Source organism: Octodon degus, unplaced genomic scaffold (genome assembly GCF_000260255.1).
Source record: "Octodon degus isolate 3935 unplaced genomic scaffold, OctDeg1.0 scaffold00012, whole genome shotgun sequence".
Lineage (NCBI taxonomy): Eukaryota > Metazoa > Chordata > Mammalia > Rodentia > Octodontidae > Octodon > Octodon degus.
Genome location: NW_004524588.1, coordinates 6,821,944 through 6,840,636, shown reverse-complemented (window position 1 = coordinate 6,840,636; position 18,693 = coordinate 6,821,944). Strand labels below are relative to the sequence as shown.

General features: G+C 41.8%; 1 protein-coding gene across 1 annotated transcript in view; it reads right to left on the bottom strand.

Annotated features, from left to right (window-relative positions):
• Positions 1-17,714, bottom strand: part of Strap (serine/threonine kinase receptor associated protein) — a 27,076-nt gene extending 9,362 nt beyond the window's left edge. The window contains exons 1-5 of the mRNA XM_004626098.2: positions 17,306-17,714; positions 16,532-16,667; positions 5,256-5,337; positions 4,299-4,371; positions 437-533 (exon numbers count right to left, since the gene is read on the bottom strand). Coding sequence (XP_004626155.1) covers positions 437-533; positions 4,299-4,371; positions 5,256-5,337; positions 16,532-16,667; positions 17,306-17,417 — 500 coding nt within the window. The 5' untranslated portion in view covers positions 17,418-17,714. The remainder of the gene's footprint in view (positions 1-436; positions 534-4,298; positions 4,372-5,255; positions 5,338-16,531; positions 16,668-17,305) is intronic.
• Between the last annotated feature and the right edge of the window lie 979 nt (positions 17,715-18,693).

Sequence of the window (18,693 nt, the reverse complement as noted above, 5' to 3'; positions counted from 1 at the left end):
TATATATTTGGTATTTAGTACAGGGTCTACAGAGTCTCACCACACAGACTGGACACATAGTGATCAGCGTGCCTGGGCAGCGGGGCTGGCACAGCACACCAGGAATTGAACCCCAGTCCAAGTCTGCCTAAGCAGGTGCTTTAGTCCACTCAGCTATCTGGCTAGCCCTTGTATACAATTTTATGGGCTTCATGAACTGTCAGTTAACCCATCCACAGACCTAGGTTAAGGGTATCTGTCATAAAGCGTCAGTTTTATGTTTTTTTCTCATCTACCTTATTTACATAGTAGTAAATGGATAACTCCAAAGAAACATGAGCCACATGCAATTTAAACTTCAATGCCAGACAATGTTTTTCTACAAAAGTTATAAAGAATATTTAAAATACTATAAGGTAAAAACATTTCTCAAATTTACATTAAAGACATTACTTACCGAACAGTCTTGTCATCAGCTGAAAGAATCTGTTTATCCTCACTGCACCACAGAGCTTTTTTAATACCAGAAGTGTGACCACTGATTTCTTTAGGTTCTTAAAATGAAACAATTTTAAAATATTTTTAGAATTTAAGTATTTAAATTGAGAAATATGGGAACAATTTAAATATATAAAAAGGTATATTTCAAATTGTTATTATTTTTTTTGAGCTAGAGTCTCTCTGTAGTTCAGGCTTTGAACTCACTGTGTAGCTCAGGTTGGCCTCAAACTTGTGGAAATCCTTGTGCCTCATCCTCCCAAGTGCATGCACCGCTGTACACTACTACCCCATAATTTTTTAAAGCCCAGCAAAATTCAAACAATGCTTACTGAACACATAGTTTTTCAACACTGGAACAAAAATTCATTCACATACCAAGGAACAGAATAACGGTGATCTTGGCTGTCCAGTGGCTAAGTGTGCCACTGTCCCTGCAAAGCTCATTTCTACACAACTGGTAATAGCCCAAAGCAGCATCAGACCACAATACAGTGAATGTTAAAATAACTCATGTGGCATGACTTCACAGGAATGTGAAGGAACAAGGTGACTTGGGACTTTTATCTAAGCCACTGTTGGTAGCAACTAACAGGGAAAAAAAGGCAAAGTACGAACTGGAGGAAAAATAGGAAATAAAGCGGCATAAACATTCCCAGAGAAGAAGGCATCAACAATAATAATGAAAAAGTAGTGGTAGGGAGGTGGGCTGTCTCTGTTGGAGACTGTCTTCAAGGAGATTCCAAAGAGGTCCTCATTGTCACCTCTGGGCAAACGCAGAGACTAACCGAAATACCATTACACACTTCTTAGATTTACAGCATATTAACTTTCTTTGAAAGTTATATCCTGTTATCTATAAACAAAATGAGAACTATATTAATTTGTCTATAAATAAAATAACCATAGTCATTATATCTCAGTTTAACCAGAATATATATCTAAGACAAGTGAGGCAGCCCATACTTGTAATTCCAGCACTCTGAGGAACTGAGGCAGGAGGACCGCAAACTGAAGCCTGGCATGTGCAATCTAGCAAGACCTTGTCCTTAAAATAATGCAATTTTTAATTAAAAAAGGACTGGGGATGTAGCTCATATACACACATAACTAAAAGTATTTAACACAGCATCCAACATATAGTAAAATTTCCTTTAATTGCTATCAGTTCTACTTTTGGCTCAGTGGAAGAACAAATTCAAAAAGCAGCTTGGAGGTCAAGAGTTGTGGTACACACATAATCCCCAGCATCTGTGAGACTGGAGAAGGGAGTGATGTGAGTTTAAGGCCAGCCTGAGGGTTACTTTTTTCTGGCAGAACCAGGTATTGAACCCAGGCTCTTGCACTTTCCAGGCAGGCACTTATTCTACTGAGCCATCTTCCTGGCTGTAGCCTGAGTGTTAAACACAGCAAGATCCTGTCCCACCTCACCCCTTGGGAAAGGTAAAAAGAATGAAAAACTGCCCACCCAAGGCCTGAAGTACACTGCTTTGTCAAATTCACTGAGTGAGGCTAGAGAATTCTGCTACATTTTGGCCTAAGTCTATTGCAAAGAATGCAGAAAACTCCTAAGCACCAATGGAGAATAAAAAAAAATCTGTTAAGTGCCACAAGATTTCAAAGCACTCTTATTATTTCTAAAATGTTTTTTTCCCTATACTAAGTATAAACAAAGGGCTCTTATGCACGAGGCAAGCGTTCTACCACTGAGCCTCATCCCAAGCCCACAATGTTCCTTTCTCCTTGTCCCTTCTTTCCTTTCCCCCACCCCTCTCATTCCCCTTCTCATTTGAACATAATGTATTTTTAACTTGTTATCATTTCTACATTTTATAGATTTACAGATAACAAATGCTCATAATAGCAACTAGTATATAATAACTAAAACAAGTCTATTCACTAGATATAAAAATGTATATAGGAAATCATTAATACTATTAAAAAGTATAGAGGTGCACTAGAAAGACACCCACAACTTATATACAATGAAAATTCTTAGATTCAGATTTAACCATCAAAACTTTATATATATTCCATGAAATTTAACACAACTTAAATGCAAGGGACAAGTTAAAAAGTACTAAATAACCTTTAAAAAATAGAAAGAAAGGGCTGGGGATATGACTCAGCAATAAAGCACTTGCCCTGTGTGAGGCCCTGGGTTTGATCCCCAACCCTGAGAGGTTAAAGAAATGATAGTATGGTTTAGGTTGAAAATGTCCCCCCAGAGTCTCTAGCGTTCAGCAGAGGTAGAGGCTGGTCAGAAGAGGCGCGTTACAGGCGACTGCTCTGGAAGGGTGTATTCTGCTCCCTGGCTCCTTTTGCCCTCTGCTTCCTAGCTGCTATAGGGTGAGCAGCTTCCCCGTCCTATCACCAGGCCATTTCTGCCCCAAAGCCGGCCAGCTGTGAACTGGCCCCACTGCAGCTGTGAGTCAAATAACCCTCTTCCTTTCTGCTGTGCTCAGCTATTCTGCCCTAGCAGCGGGAAAGATTAAGACAGCGAGCACAACAACCAGTAAGATAAATGGACAATGGGCACAGAGACCATTTGTTTATAGAAAAGAAAATATGTGAAAATGATACCGAAGAGCATTTAAATGTCAACAGTAATTTTAAACTTCGTAATAATACAACAGAATAATTTTTTCTATTAAACTGGCAAAAATGTTGCCAGTGTTCACTAACAGAAATTAGGTACAGAAATGTATGTCTATCTTGTAAAAAGTGACTTGAGCACTGTCAATAACCTTCAACCACTGCACGACTCCAATCCTGTTGCAGTGTGGGACCACAGCGACACAGGACAAAGGATGCCTTGGAACCCCAGCTCCAAGAAGCCCCCAGAGGCTCTCTCGGCCAAGAACGCCCGGACTAGGGAGACGCCCTAGAGAAAGGCGTCCTGAAGCTGAGCACTCGCTGGCCTCCCCTTCAAGTATCAGTGTAAGGGACGAGCAGGAGCAGAGCAGCTGAGGTGGGGAGCTGCCTGCAGGGTGGGCAGGTTGTCTTGGGGAGGGGAAGGTCAAGGGCAGGCTCAAGAGCTGCACCAATGTAAACTTCTTGCTGCTTAGCCACTCACTCTTCCCCCGAGCCTACAAGCCCACATGCTTCTGCCCTGCAGGTTAGCCATTGCTCGGCCAAGTGGTCCATGCTCCTACTTTCGCTTATTGTCTTAAAGAAACCACTGTGAAAGTACTGGCAGCTGTAAGAATGTCTAGCATAATACTGGCTTTTAATGTTAAAAACGTGTAAAATAGTCCAAATAGGCCTTGATAGGAAACTGATGAATTCACTATGCACACCCGGAGAGAAGAGAACCACAGTCATTAAAGGGCTGATAGACAAACATCACTGCAGATTTCAACACTGTTTTGAACACCTAGTACATTTATATGGTTCAAAAATTTTACCGTTTTGGGGCTGGGAGATAGCTCGGCAGTCCGAGTGCCTGCCTGGCAAGCACAAGGTCCTGAGTTCGATCTGCAGTACCGCATGCTGTGCCAGCCCCAGAACACCATTCTACAAATTACTAAAAGATAGTGGCACTACTTAGTGTCACAAAAAAACCTTACCATAATACATTTTTAAATTCTAAGAAAGCTATACCAGAGTAACGTAGCAAATAAGCAATACTAAAACACTATCTACGTAGCAATAAAAACACAGGATATAAAGAAAAAACTAGCATTATTAACAGTGATTAATAGTATAATTATGTTGCAAGTTTATTTTGACTTTTTCTTTTCCAAATGAGTACCCTTTAATCAAAAGAAGTTATTTAAAATTAAAATAAAATCACAGACTAATATACACTTTACATGTACCTGCTTCAGGTTTGTTTAAGTCATATATGCGTAGCAGCTTGTCTTGTCCCCCAGTTAACAAGTAATTGCTATCCTAGAGAAAAAGAAAATGTCAACAGATCAGTCACTTCAATAGTTGTTTTTCAAGACTGGGCATAGTGGCAAAGGCCTGTAATCCAAGCTCTTGGGAGGCTGTAAACAGGCAGATCACTAAGAGTCTGATCTAGTAGTGACACCCTGAACACCCTGTAGAACCTTTCCTAAAATACAAAAAAAAAGAAAGAAAGAAAGAAAGAAAGAAAGAAAGAAAGAAAGAAATAAAAAAAAAAAAAAAAAAAAAAAAAAGAAAAGAAAAGTTGTTTTTCTTGGAAACTTCTTCAATACCTAATAATATCCAAACATAGTCACAAACATCACAGACGTGTAGCGAGCAGACACTGGGAACTGGCGCCTTACCACAACTGCGCAGCCCTTCACGTGTCCCAGTTTAAACGTGTACCACCCACCCACCCACCACACAGATTGTCCTTCTGCCTTGATTCTCCCCTCCCTCCCACAAAGCACTTCACTGATGGTCTCAAATTTCTCTTTTCCCTTGAGAAAGCAGTTGAGAATATTACTAGAGATTTTTAGATGTTTGCTGTGATTGGTGGAGGGTTGAGAAGAAGAGTTCATAGTTTTGGAAAACCTCACAGAATGAACTACGAAAAAACCAAATCTGTGTAATTTAATATACAACCAAATATACAAAAACCAATGTACACCAAATAGTCCATTTAAAACACAAACCAAATGCACAAAGCAGCAAATGTAAAAACACTATCATACGGTGCAATAACAGTGACTCATCGGAAGTAAGTTTCATGTCATTTTCTTTCTTCTTTTGCATGTGCTGCTGGGGGTTGATCCTAGGTCCCCGCACATTGGAGGGGGAATCTACCACTGCACCACATCCCCACCGATTCCATTTTCTTGTACCTGTGTGAAATCCACAGTCTTGACGATGTGTTTGTGCGCCAAGGTCATCAATTCATCTCCCGAGACAGCGTCCCACACTTTGCTGACAGTGAGAAAATGAAAGGAATAGTACACATTAGTATGCTAAAAGGATAAGCGTAACGGTAACTTTGATTACAAAATAAGTTAGGTAAATGTTTATAAAATTGAATTATATGTCTCCTTTGTTTCTTATGATAAAGCCTTATTATCCTTTATCCTAACTTTCTTTGGTCATGAAAAAGATCTAAAGAATTTAAACATACTGATTCATGAATCAACCCATTCTACTTATTTTCTATAATGGGAATTCCACCCAGAGCCTCTATACTGAGCTACACCCCCAACACTAAATTTTTATGTGCATTCTTTGAGACTCACACTAAGTCCCAGCATTGCCCATGCTGGCCACAAACTTGTGATCTTCCTGTCTCGGCCTCTCCATGGAGTGCTGAGATTACAAGACGCACCTCATACTCGGCACTACTTTAACCTCTGATCTTTTCAGGAGTTGGTAAAATAAAACAAAAACAAAAAACCCTTTAAAAATTTACCAAGGAATGAAACATTCTGATATAGAGTAAATAAAATTCCAAACTAAGTACCGAAAACATTCCCCCAATTTCTTCAAAGCTGATGGCTTGTTTTCAAATGGTAGTCCAGCTACCATCACATGATGGATCAAGCTTTGATTATACAATGCTAAACTGAGGATGTGCTTGTTTTCCCTGACTCACTCCACCCCAAAATATATCCCAATAGCTATGTCTATACAGATATCTGCGTGTGCAGGTCAAGGCGGTTAACAGCTGAGCAATGCTTATATTTGAAGGAATTTCCCATATAAAACAGGTTAAAGAAGGAATGTAATCATGTTAGTTTTAGATCCTAAGAGGTCAATGAAAAACACACCAGAGAACGCTGCAAACATGGCAAAAAAATCCCAAATAAAACTGTTCCATAGAAGCCAGGCATGATTATGCATGCCTATATTCCCAGTTACTTAGGAGGCCGACGCAAGAGGATCAAAAGTTCAAGGGCAGCCTCCTCCACTCTCACAAAGGCCTGGGCATGTAGTTCAGAACAACACTACTGGGTTCAAGTCTCAATAGTGCACGTGCGTGCGCACACACACAACAAAAAACCAAACCAAACCCCATACAGGCTCCCACTTACAATGTAACTGACATTTACTTTTAAGAGCAAATGGGTACTGACACAAAGGTAGAGAATAAAAGAGAAAAAGCAAAGGGCTACCTTTTGTTTGCTCATACACACATTAAGAACAAGTCAAACTTTGTATCATTCTAGATTCTACAAAAAGCTCCTAATTTAACAGAGCTTTAACGGAGAAGAAACATTATGTGCTAGATAACCCATTTAATAAGTATAATTTAAAAACAACTACACATGGCTACAAGGGCATAGAAAGAAACACTGTGAACTATGTCACAAAAGAAACTGCTCAAAGAACTGGGATGGGTGAAAGGAAAAACAGAAGAAAAAATACATACACATATAAATATACACACGAAAGATAGAGAATTACACTACTGACTTCTAGTTCATTGGAAAAAATGGTTTGTGCTTATATTATTTGATCAATAATGCAAGCCTTCATCTTGTAATCTGAATTACTTTGAAGATAATACACAATACATAAACCACTATTAATCTCCTATTATCTTGTTTTGAAAATCTGTACTGTATCTTTTTTGTTCTTAAAAAAAAAAAAAAAAACCCAAAAAAAAAAAAAAAAAAAAAAAAAAAGACTATGCAAGCTATAAAGCTAGCAGTCTTGGGCTGGTGAGATGGCTCAGTGGTCTAAAGCACCTACTTAGAACAAGCTTAGTAAAGCACAGGAACCGCGGTTCAATCCCCCAGCACCACATGCCAGCCAGCTCTACCCCTGGTGGGCTGAGCTGGCCACACACGCGCACACACACACACACACACAAATAAATAAAAATTAAAGCTAGCAGTCTTGAAGAAGAAGCAGAAATATACTGGGAAAAAGAAAAGCCTCTAGAAAAGCATTAAATGGCTAAGAAATATGATGGACCATGTCACTGCTAAGATTCTGCAAATTATATACTGTACTTGTGTCATAAGTGGCTGAAAAATACGTTCTCAGAGAAATAATGTCAAGCACGAGCAATATTACTGCTGAACTCCCCAGTGCTCACTTTTCCTGTTCTGCTGAGGACGTCTGTTTTATTGCCTCCTGTTCCAGTTTAACTCTGGCCCTAACCTGCTTTCCCACAACCTAGTTTTGTATTATTTTTCTGAATTTGGCCACACCAGATGATAACATATTCCTCACACTGGCCCCACCTTTGCTCCAGGCTCTGTGTCCTTGTCTGTACTGCTCGTATTTTATTTTCTCAGCTACCAGAGCTCCACTCCCCTCAGAAGTCAGCAAATGCTCTCCTTCCATTAAATCTTGTCCTTTCACCTCAGTAGGAACTACTTTCTGTTCATCCACAGAACTCAGCTTACATTGATTCCTGTGCGTGTTTCCACTTTTTTATTTTTCTACACATACCATGCTTTCACAAAAATCTCCTGTTTGGAACTGCCAACACTTTTTGGTGGATTCACACCAAGGGCCGTAAGGAGGTGGAGCCAGGATGGGGTCGGAGAGGGGTGGGGGCACCTGGAAGGGTACACTCTTGCCCCTAGCTCCCCCTTCTCTCTAGTTCTTCTTGGCTGTTATGGGGTAAGCAGCCTGGGTGAAGCCCTTTCCAACTGCTGCTTCCGCCTTGGCACCATTTGACTTTGGAATGAACCTACAGGACACTGACTCAAATAAACCTGACCTCCTTTAAGTTGGGGGCTTTGAGTATTTTGTTCTGTGACAGGAAAGTGACCAAGGCACACATGTTTAATCTTAATTATATAGATATGGTAAGCATCCACATGGATTAGGATGGCGCAATTATCAAAAGTAAAGGAAAATGTCAACTGGACCTGAAATTTCCATCCTAGTTATTGATGCAAGTCTTGACAGAATCTAGGAAATATTCTTTGAAATACTAATTTCAAAGTATAGTAAGGAATCTTGTAACAACATCCAAAAGTCTTACAACTCTAGACCATGTGTATTCACTGGTGAGGAAAGAGACCTGAACACCCAGCATGGCATCACCCAGAGAGCCAGCACACCAACACCCCTCTCCCGCTCTTCATATGTCCTATGATACTGAGGCGTGGCATCCTCCGATAGATCATGTTCCTTCCAGTCACTTGTAGTGACATATTTCCATTCCGTTAGTCCTTAAAAAGGCATAGAGTTTAAAAAAGAATCTGGAATAATAGAAATGTTTTCTAATATATTATTCAATTTTCTAGCAAATTGACCTAACTCCCTGGCTGCAGCACTGAAATTGAGATGAAGCATTAACAGCAAATCCTACAATATTTGTTTCTGCATAACTCAGGAAGCATTTGTCACCTCCAAAGATACTGACAACTCCCACTTCAGTTTCTTGCATGTAATAATCAACCTTGTATGTTCAACGCTCTTCACAGCCCATGACTGGGTTGACTATATCTAACTCTCAAAAGGGGCAGCTTAATTTAAAAAGTTTTAGCAAAACAAGGTATTTTAGGGGGGAAAAAGGCCCAATTACTGCAATATGGTCACCAATTCCCCAAGGAGATAATACCATCTTTGATTTATACAAAACCTATCTAGAGAAGAGTCAGAGTTTTCTATTGGCATTTACAAATAACAGTGGCTTGGGTTATGGTATAGCACATACAAGAAAGTGGGCTCAACCTCAGCATGTGTGTGCACACATGTACACACACATATATGTATGCACACACAAACCAAGAAACAAGAGAAAATGATCTACTGTTGAAGATGAAAGATCATTAAGTTTGAGTCCAGCTTGGACAATTTAACAACTTAGACTCTAACTCACTGAAAAATGACAGGGGAATAGTTCACTGAGAAGGCTCAGGGTTCAATCCCCAGAACAACAGAAACACAAAAGACCTACTGTTACGGTTTATTTTCTGTTGCTACGATAACCTGAGCACAAGTGCTATTCTGGGATCTGGAATGCCCCCCAAAGGCCCATAGCTAAAGGCCTTGACACTACTGGGGGGAAGAAAATAAAGACAGGGCCTTAATGGGCAGGTCTTTAGGTCACTGAGAGCATGCCCTGGAAGGAGACAGGGACCCTGGAGTCTGCCTCAGCATCTCTTTTGTCTATGGTCATGAGCTGAAGGTCACTGCGCCACCACATACTCTTGCTAGGAGGCGCTGCCACGGCCCAAAGCAGTAAGGCCACAGGAACTTTTAAGACAAAGGCTTAAAAAAAAAATCTCTCCAGAAGTTGATTACCTCAGTTAATTGTTATAGTGATGGGAAGCTGTTTAACACACTGGGTAATTTATAAAGGGAAAAGGTTTATTCTGGCTCGTTTCTGGAAGCCCAAGAGCACACACCCATACATGCATGCTCCGGACAAGGGCCTTGGGCTGTGCTGTGTCACTGCAGAAAACGAAAAGAGCAAGTGGACACATGGGGAAGGAATGTAAGGGAGGTGCCAGGCTTGAGAGTGATACACGCTTGCTGAGAACTGAATGCCTGTTGAGAAAGACATTAACGTATTCAGGAGAGCAGTGCCCCTGGTGGAATTACGGCCTATGGGTCCTAACACCTCTCAACACCATGACAGTGGAGACCAGGCCTCAGATTTCTGGGCCCAACTTCCAGATCTACTGAAGCTTTCTCTAGAGCAGAGGGCAGTAATCTCTACACTGGAAGTCTGCACAAGAAGATTCTGATGAGAGGAAAAAGAGATCCACAGAAGGGGGTCATGTGGAGTAGTTAATGTTGACTTTTTGAATAAGATAAAGAAGTGGTATTTCAGTAAAAATGTAATCATCAGTAGACTCAAATTCCAAAATTATTCTAACAAACAGAATGTTTAGAAAGCTGACACACAGACTTGCTTAGCTCGATATACTTTCCTCATAAGAAACAGGAACAAAATTCCTCCCCAGATGATCATGCCATGGTGAGTTTTACGAACGGAGAAAGGGGATGTCCTAGAAATAAATTATACCAACTAAGACTAATCTCGGAAATCTGGGGGAGCTGCTCTTCAGCTGGATCAAGTTCTAAAACAAATCCCGTATTAGTCATTAAAGGAGAAGAATAACCACATATGAATACACAATTCTGTATCACACAAGACACAACAGAAACGTACTGAGCACCTGCTATGTGACAAGCACCAGTCTAGACTCCAAGAACACAGTGGACAAAGCTCCCTATCCCTCTAATAACCTCATTTACTGACCTTAGTTTCATTTTATAGGAGAAGAAAGTTTAAAAAAAAATTCCACAATGGGCCCTGCCCCTGGGGCGCACCGAGATGGCTATTGATACTGGGTGTGATGGCGCACTCCTATAATTCCAGTGCTTGGAAGGCTGAAAACAGGAGGATCACTAGGAGTCCGATCTGTGTAGTAAAACCCTGTATTAAATACATAAATAAAATAAAATAAAATTTAAAAAAAAATCCCACAATCGAACTGGGAATATACAGGATAGCGCAGTAGCCTGGGCCTACTGAGTGCCAATGTTTTGCACATCTTTTCCACTCTATCACCACACCTAAAACCTTAACTGAGGGGAAAAAGCTTAACAAGCCTAACTGAGGGAAAGTGCTCCAAGATCACACAGACATTAAATGTTACACTAAATACACACAGGCCAGTTGTCTACAGTGTTTAAGCTCTTAATACCACTTAAAAATATGAAGACCTGAAATGTTGAAGAAAGTCACAAAAACATCATTCACATGCATGTTCTCTAACCTGCAGCTGTTTAGTTAACAATGCCCTTCTAAGAAATCAAGGTTTATTAAAAATAAGTGTTAATATTCAATTTGTCCAATTTGTCTTGCATGACTATATCTGTTAATCTGAGCAATAGATTTGACAATAAAAATAGGTAATATTAACAATCACTGTTTTTTTCCCCATAATTTTATTGAGAAACAAATAGCAATGAGACAGTTTCAAACCAAATTAGTAGGACAGTCTAAATAATTAACACATTGCATACATTCTTCCTAGTGGTTAACTGCTGTACAAGATGTGGACATGATCTCCTATTTACAAACGGCATTAGAACAAATCCCTTATTCATTAAGAGAATGTAACTATATATCTATCCTAACCACTTTGAATTCACAGATACAAAATGGACATTCATCTGTATCCCCTTTTTCTGTTAAGTTCTGTTATCTGAATACTATAGGAGTATAAACTCAGCAAAATATTCTAAAAGAGTCCAGTAGTCCATAATAGTATTGGGTCTTCCACTTGACTGGCAATGTCAGAAAGTGTTGACCTGAGTCCCCAACAGCTCAACATAACAGCATGGCTTTACTTCTTATATTTCGTTTTTATACTTTTCTGCTGGATGGTTAAGACCAAGGTAAAGCAGGACCTATGCAACAAGAGTTGTAGCTTTTGGGTCTGATAAGTTCAGTGAAATCCCCTCAGGATTTATCCTGAGATCCTGTACCTCAGATTGTAGAACCTTTGTCAGTGTCAGCCATGTGGATGAGTCACAGCCATTGCTTGGCCAATGTTCTCTCTGTGAAAGCCTGAGAGAATGTTTTCTCTCCATGTGACTCTCCTCAGGCACACTCTACATCATCGATCACTTTCCTCTGTGGCCCCATAATCTTCTTGATCAGAAAATTTGGGATACTACTGAGTTACATGACGTTACAGTACAAGTTCTCATATGTCCTGAGTCTTAATTGACCTTGGAAGGCTAGGGCCAAAATGTTGGCTTTTCTTGCGGCCCTCCTTTCTCTCTAATTTTGGTCTGCAAACTTAGGTTGTTAACCCTCCAGAACACAAGCTTATTATTATTACCATACAAACTAGGCTGTTAAACTTAACCTCACTATCTGTCTGAATATCAAACATCTTAGGCATAATATGGAACAGGTATTTTTCGTCAAGTATTAATATGTTGAACTTTAAGTCCCTACAGAATATGAAGAAAAAACATTTAAAAGTTAGAATATATTTTTAAAAATAGGCATAAAGAATTACATACTTATGTTTACATATTAAGTCCAAAAATCTAACCATATACAACCTTGAAGCAGGACAGTCCCACATTATTCCTTTTCCTGTTTCTTGCTTTCATTCACCACCCCCTTCTTTTTGAACAATCATCTACCCAAGAGACAGCATAGCAGCAAATGGCATGTCATGACAAGCAGCCCGTATTCATAAGACCAGAGTGACAGGCATTCTAAGCATGAAACTACTAGTACGGATTTCCATCTTCAGTGCAGTTGCTTAGTTCACAGGTATCAGTATATATGGTTAGTCAGGGTGAGAATCTTTCCAATTAACTGCTAGATTTAAAAATCTTCTGGAGATTCTCAAGATCATTGCCTTGCCCATCTTCTACATATAACTGTATGGCTTGTCACTGTCATGTTTCCTAGCTCTTCTCTTTTCCCTCTCTTGATTAGTTAGTCCTCGCAATCATTGTTTTTTAAAAAGACAGCATTTCACTATGCAGTGTATTTATTTTTATTTATTTTTTTGTACTACCAAGGATTAAAACTCATGACCTTGTGCTTGCCAGGGAGGCACTGAAGCCACTAAGCTATCTCCCCATAACAACCATTGTTAATTTGCTATTCTTGTTTTGAAAATCTGTAACTTATGTATTGTTGCATGTTTCTGTTGTTTTGACTTTTGGTTTTACTCTTCAAAATAAAATAAAATAAAATAATAAAGAAAAACAAAACAATGCTCTTCTGAGGGACTTTAACAAAGATAACTGCTTCACTGGCAAAAGATGGTACAAAAAATTCTGCTTATATAATTAACATTGTCAAAGCTTGGTAACAGTACAATTGAAATTAATAATGCAGAACTGCAATCCAAAAGCTTGTTGCGTTCTAAGCTAACATCTACGTTTATAACTTAATTACACTTAACTTAAAATATCTGTTAGTTTATCACCATCAGACTGAGACTTAATCACCATAATGAAATTTTAAAATCTGTTTACAAAATATTTGAAATCTATTGTTTAATGTTAATTCAGTGTTCTGCATTCCCTATAAAATTAGTAAGATTTAAAAAAATTAGTAAGATCATCAATGATGTTCTTACTGAAATAACTCTGAAGGGGCAAAGTAAAGAATATAAAGCTAAATTTATAGCAATCAACTCAAATATTCCAAAAGTAAAATCAGGGTCTATTATTCATCCATCCTTTGTCCTTGTGTTTGCTTTCCTTTCTCTGGTTCTTTCTTTTTTCTCCTTCTCCTTTCTAAGACTTTAGCCCAAGATGGCCTTGATCTCAAACTCATAGTGATCCTCCTGCATCATTCTCTCAAGAGGTGAGATTACAGATGTGAACCACTACACCCAGCTAGAAAAAATGTCTGGGAAATACAAACAAGGCACCACAGTAGGGACACAAAATAGTCACTAATCTTGGAATAATAACTAAAAAATTAGTATCACAAATGTGCCTACAGTTTCAACAATATTGTATATATATCTGCAGAGGAAAGAACACCTTCGTCTTAACATTCCAGCATTCCATAATAATTCAGCCAGGTCTGAGAGTCACTTTTCCTTCCTACTTGTCTTTCATAATTAGCATTCAAAGGAATATATTGTTATCAGCATTCAGACTGACATTTACAGCAACTTGTGGGCTGAAAATATCCACTAGACGGACTTAAAGTCAAGTAGTTCATTTTATCAGAATTATGCAGTATCGTAATTGTGAAGAATTTAAAGCCCAATTCATTCTTTTTTTTTTTTTGGAACCGGGGATTGAACTCAGGACCTTGTGCTTGCCAGGGAAGCGCTTATTCCACGAGTCATCTCCCCAGCCCTCCCAATTTATTCTTAGAAGGCATTCAAAAACTGTTCAAGGATTTAGACTGGCATTTGTAACTTTTCTTACTGATCTTCTTTCACGATCTCCAATTTAATTCTAGATTAGCATTACTACTAGCTCTGCTGAAAAACTTTTAACTTTATTTTTGAATTTGCATACAATAATATTGTATGCAATATAACATATGTGATTTGGGATATATATCTATATCTATATATCTGAGTTTCAACAAGTGTATAGACTTATGTCTACCAGAGTTAGCTTTCACTTCTTCACACTAAACTTGGTGGGTTCAATTTGGTTCAAACAACAACAAAATTAATAGCCAGGTGTAGAAGCAGATCTCTGCAGAATTAAAAGGCCAACCTGAACTATAATAGTGAGGACAGTATCTCAAGAAGAAAGAGGGCTGGGGAGATGGCTCAGTGGAATAAGCGCTTCCCTGGCAAGTGCAAGGGCCTGAGTTCAATCCCTGGTTCCACACACACACACACAAAAAAGAAAGAGCACTTTTACTTTCCAAGCTATTATGTGTAACAAAGTATATGTATGCACAGTAATTCTTGACACTTTCTTCCCTAGTATTAACAAAGAAATGTTTCCAAACACAGTTAAGAACTAGAGAGACAGTAAAATTATACAGAATCTGACATGTACGCAGTAGGGGCAAAAGGGTCAACGCAAGTCAGCTTCATAATATCTACAAAGGCAGAGCCCACACACTAATGACATCAGTAAGTTTAGTATTGCTAGACTGAAGTTTACAGCATGCAATGCCAGATGATTCTTTTTTTTTTTTTTTAAACATTTATTTAGTGTGTGTGTGTGTGGCCAGCTCAGCCCACCAGGGGGCGGGGCTGGCTGGCATGTGTTGCTGGAGGATTGAACCGCGGTCCCTGTGCTTTGCCAAGCTTGTTCCAAGTAGGTGCTTTTAGACCACTGAGCCATCTCTCCAGCCCCCAATGCCAGATGATTCTGATGAACCAGTATAGGGGCCAGTAAACAACTAGAATCTGTTAGGTCAGTCATTCTAGGGCTGGTTATCACTCAGAAAACAACTGGGAAAGAAAAACACCAGCCAGGGGACTCCCATCTCAGAACCAACTAAATCACAGTGTTTGAGACACAGGCACTGGAATATTATAAAATCTTTCCAGATGATGCTAATGTACACCCACAGTTCAGGATTATTTAAAGAGCACTGGAAAGACGAGAAGATCATGGAGAAATAACATGATGAGATTTGTGTTTAGGAAGACAACTGGCAAAAATCTGAACAATACACGGTACGGAAGAACTTAAAGGTGGCCAGTTAAAAATGACTCTGTACTGGCCAGGCAGGGTACATGCGCCTGTAATTCCAACACTCAGGAGGCTGAGCAGAAGCACCTCGGGGAGTTTAAGGCCAGTTTGGACTACACTGTTCAAGGGCAGCCTAAAAAAACACAGTGAGACCCTGAAAAACAAAAAGATAATCCTGTACTAACAGAATGGCAGATACACGACAGGCACTCTTTAAGTCAGGTGATATTTTACAGGTGGAATTAAAAATGAAAAAGATGTAACGAACATCGAGATAACTTAAATTTCAATCTTTTAAAACTTAGGAAATGGCCAAGGCTTTATTTAGTTCAGTGGCTTAGTGTCAGCTTGGCAAGTGTGAGGTCCTGAGTTGGTTTACCAGCCCACCCCCGCCGCCCCCCCCCCAAAAAAAACCCTTAGGAAATAAAGGACAGTTAAGTTTGGGGCAGTTTTACATGTGTGTAAAGTGACTTAGTAACAATTGAGATATAAAATAAAGTCAATAAAAATTGGGTTGGGTCACTGACACCTACCACTAACAAGAGAGACCATATTAGAGCAGCATACATATAGTAAATCACCAACATCTGTTGTGGGGAGTGGCTGGTAATAATGCAGACTCCCGGGTTACAATCAATGACATAATGATTAAGTCACTTAAGCCTCTCAATTTCGGGGGGAGGGTGCTGAGCTTTGAATCTAAGGGTGTCAGGAGTGGCAGTCAAGCACTCAACCACTAAGCTATGTCCCCACCCTTTCTATTTTGAAACACATTCAGATTAAAATTGACCAGATTGCCTTCAATTTGCCTTCTCCTGCCTCAGCCTCCAGAATAACTGGGATTAACAGGGGTGTGCAGCCTCTAAAAATTTTGAGACTCGCTGAAAACAAAGCAACATGCTGAACCAGGACAGAACTTCAGTGAGATCAAACAGCATGTGGTGATTACTGAGACAGAATTCTGTGACTAATTGAGGTTTAAACACTTCGATTATTGCAGGGTACAATCGACAGAGAACAAAGCCGTGTCACTTACGCTGTGAAATCTGCAGCTGCAGTAGCTGCTTTGGTGGCATCCTTATTCAGTGTTGCGCCCCAAACAGCACCTTTGTGACCCAAAAATGTTCCAATCCAATCTCCTGTATCTCCCTGGCGTAACATAGGTTTTCCATCTAGAAATATTTAAGACAACAGCGATTTAGGAGTTTATTATTTTAAACTTAACATTCAAATACAAAATGATCATGTAGAACAGCAAACCCGCACACCGTTTTTGTTGTTACAACCGTTCCCACTCAGGGGGATCACTACAGAATACCCCAAAACAAACCGAAGCGCCGATCCGGTCCTTCTTTCTGGGAAGCATCTGTGATGCGGTGGGAATGCTGATCTGCGGCAAAAACAATCTAAACGTGAGTCCTTATTTTCCACCTGAAAATAAGGCTCGTACTAGAAAGGAACACTGGATGAGAACGAACGTCTATGCCTTTGTAGGGCATCGGTCTGCCCGACCTAATTTTTCCTTTCCCTAAATCCTTGCAAGACAGTAACAACGACGAAGAGGTGCGATTCGGCTCCCCGAGAAACAGTACTCCAAACGCGGGCAGGCCCTGGCCAGGGTCACAGAGCACTCGTCCTCGTTAGAGGCGTCGGAAAGGTCGCCCGCGGCTCCCGCTGCGCGCCGACCACCGCCCTCCGCCCCGGCCGCCCCGGGCTGGCCTTCGCCCGAGATCCGCGCCCCCGCCCCTCGGACGCGGGGCGCCCCCGCCCCCACCAGCCGTCGGAGGCCCCGATCGGCCGCCCCGCTCACCTTTGCAAGCACTGATTAAGAAATACCCGTAGGGCGTGATGCCGCTGAAGGCCAAGTCGACCACGGGCCGCGTGTGGCCGGAGCAGGTGAGCGGCGTCTGCCTCATTGCCATGGCGGCGGCGCGGACCGGGCTGCGGGGCGGAGGGTCGTCGTCGTCCTTTCTCTCCGCTGGCTCCACAGCCCACCCCCTCCCGCCCTTGCGCCGGGGCTGGGCCGGGAAACAGGAAGGGAGGCCGATCGCGTGGCACTGAGGTCAGAGAGGGGGTTAGGGAGGGGCCAAGGAGTCGGCCCCAGCCGCTGAGGTAGGGGCAGGGAGGGAGGGAGGAACGTAGGGGAGGGGAGAAACGGACCACCGGCCCAGCCACGGTCCGCGCCGACTACACGGGTACCTGCCGGAAGTGACGACACAGATGACGCAGGGCGCCCGCCGGAAGTGACGGCCTGGCGGGAAGGCGGGTTCCCGCGGCGAAAGACTCGGTGCGGGAGGGAGAGTTGGCGTGCGCGCGATACTTCGCAGCTCTGTGTGTGAGAGCCGGGCGCGTTGGGTGCCCGGAGACGCGGTGGGCACTGGAGCGCTGCGTGCGGTCCCGAGCTCGGCGTTAGGGCGCCTCCGCTGCTCCCGGGCCGAGTCCCAAAGCGGTTCCCGCTCCTCCGGCTCGAAGTGGGCTGCGCGCCCGATGCCTGCGCGCGGTTCTGGGCTGGCGAGCATCTGCCTCCGCGGGAGCCTCGCCGGACCTAGAGGCGGTCCAGATCCGCAGGTGTCTAACAGCTCTCAAACGCTTTCTTGTTAAAAATATGCAGGCAGGATAAAAATATACCGGGCCTGGCGGGGCAGGTGCGATCCCAGTATTCTGAAACGCGGAGGGAGGAGGACGCCGAGTCCGAGCCCAGCCGGGGAGACTGAGCCAGTGGCCCACGAGAAGGAAGAGCGGCTGAGTGCGATCCGCATGCCGCAGTGAATGCAAGCGCAAGGCGGTCGCAGGGGCGGCTTGGGGCTGGGGGCTGTCTGCAAACGAAACCCCGAAGGAAGACGATTTCCTAAGCATCCCTCTGTGTAATTCTGTATTCGCTAGCGTTTTATTTATTTATTTATTTTTTATCAGTGCTCTTTGTTTATTTTAGGACTCTTTAGTGGGGGCTTAACTATTTGTCAGAAACCTCACAGGGACCCTTTATGAGGACCAGGGAAGAACTAACCCAGCTCAGTCCTAGAATCCTCTAGAAAAAGGCTGTAGGCAGCTGGAATGCTGGAGCAGGCATGTCCTGCCTCGCAATGCAGCTCTAATGAAACATTCCCCTTGAGACCAGCCCCCACTCCATAGGCCTACTCTCTGACATCCTGTCACCACGCCTAACCATAGGGGTCCAAGAGACTTCCCTGCAAGAGA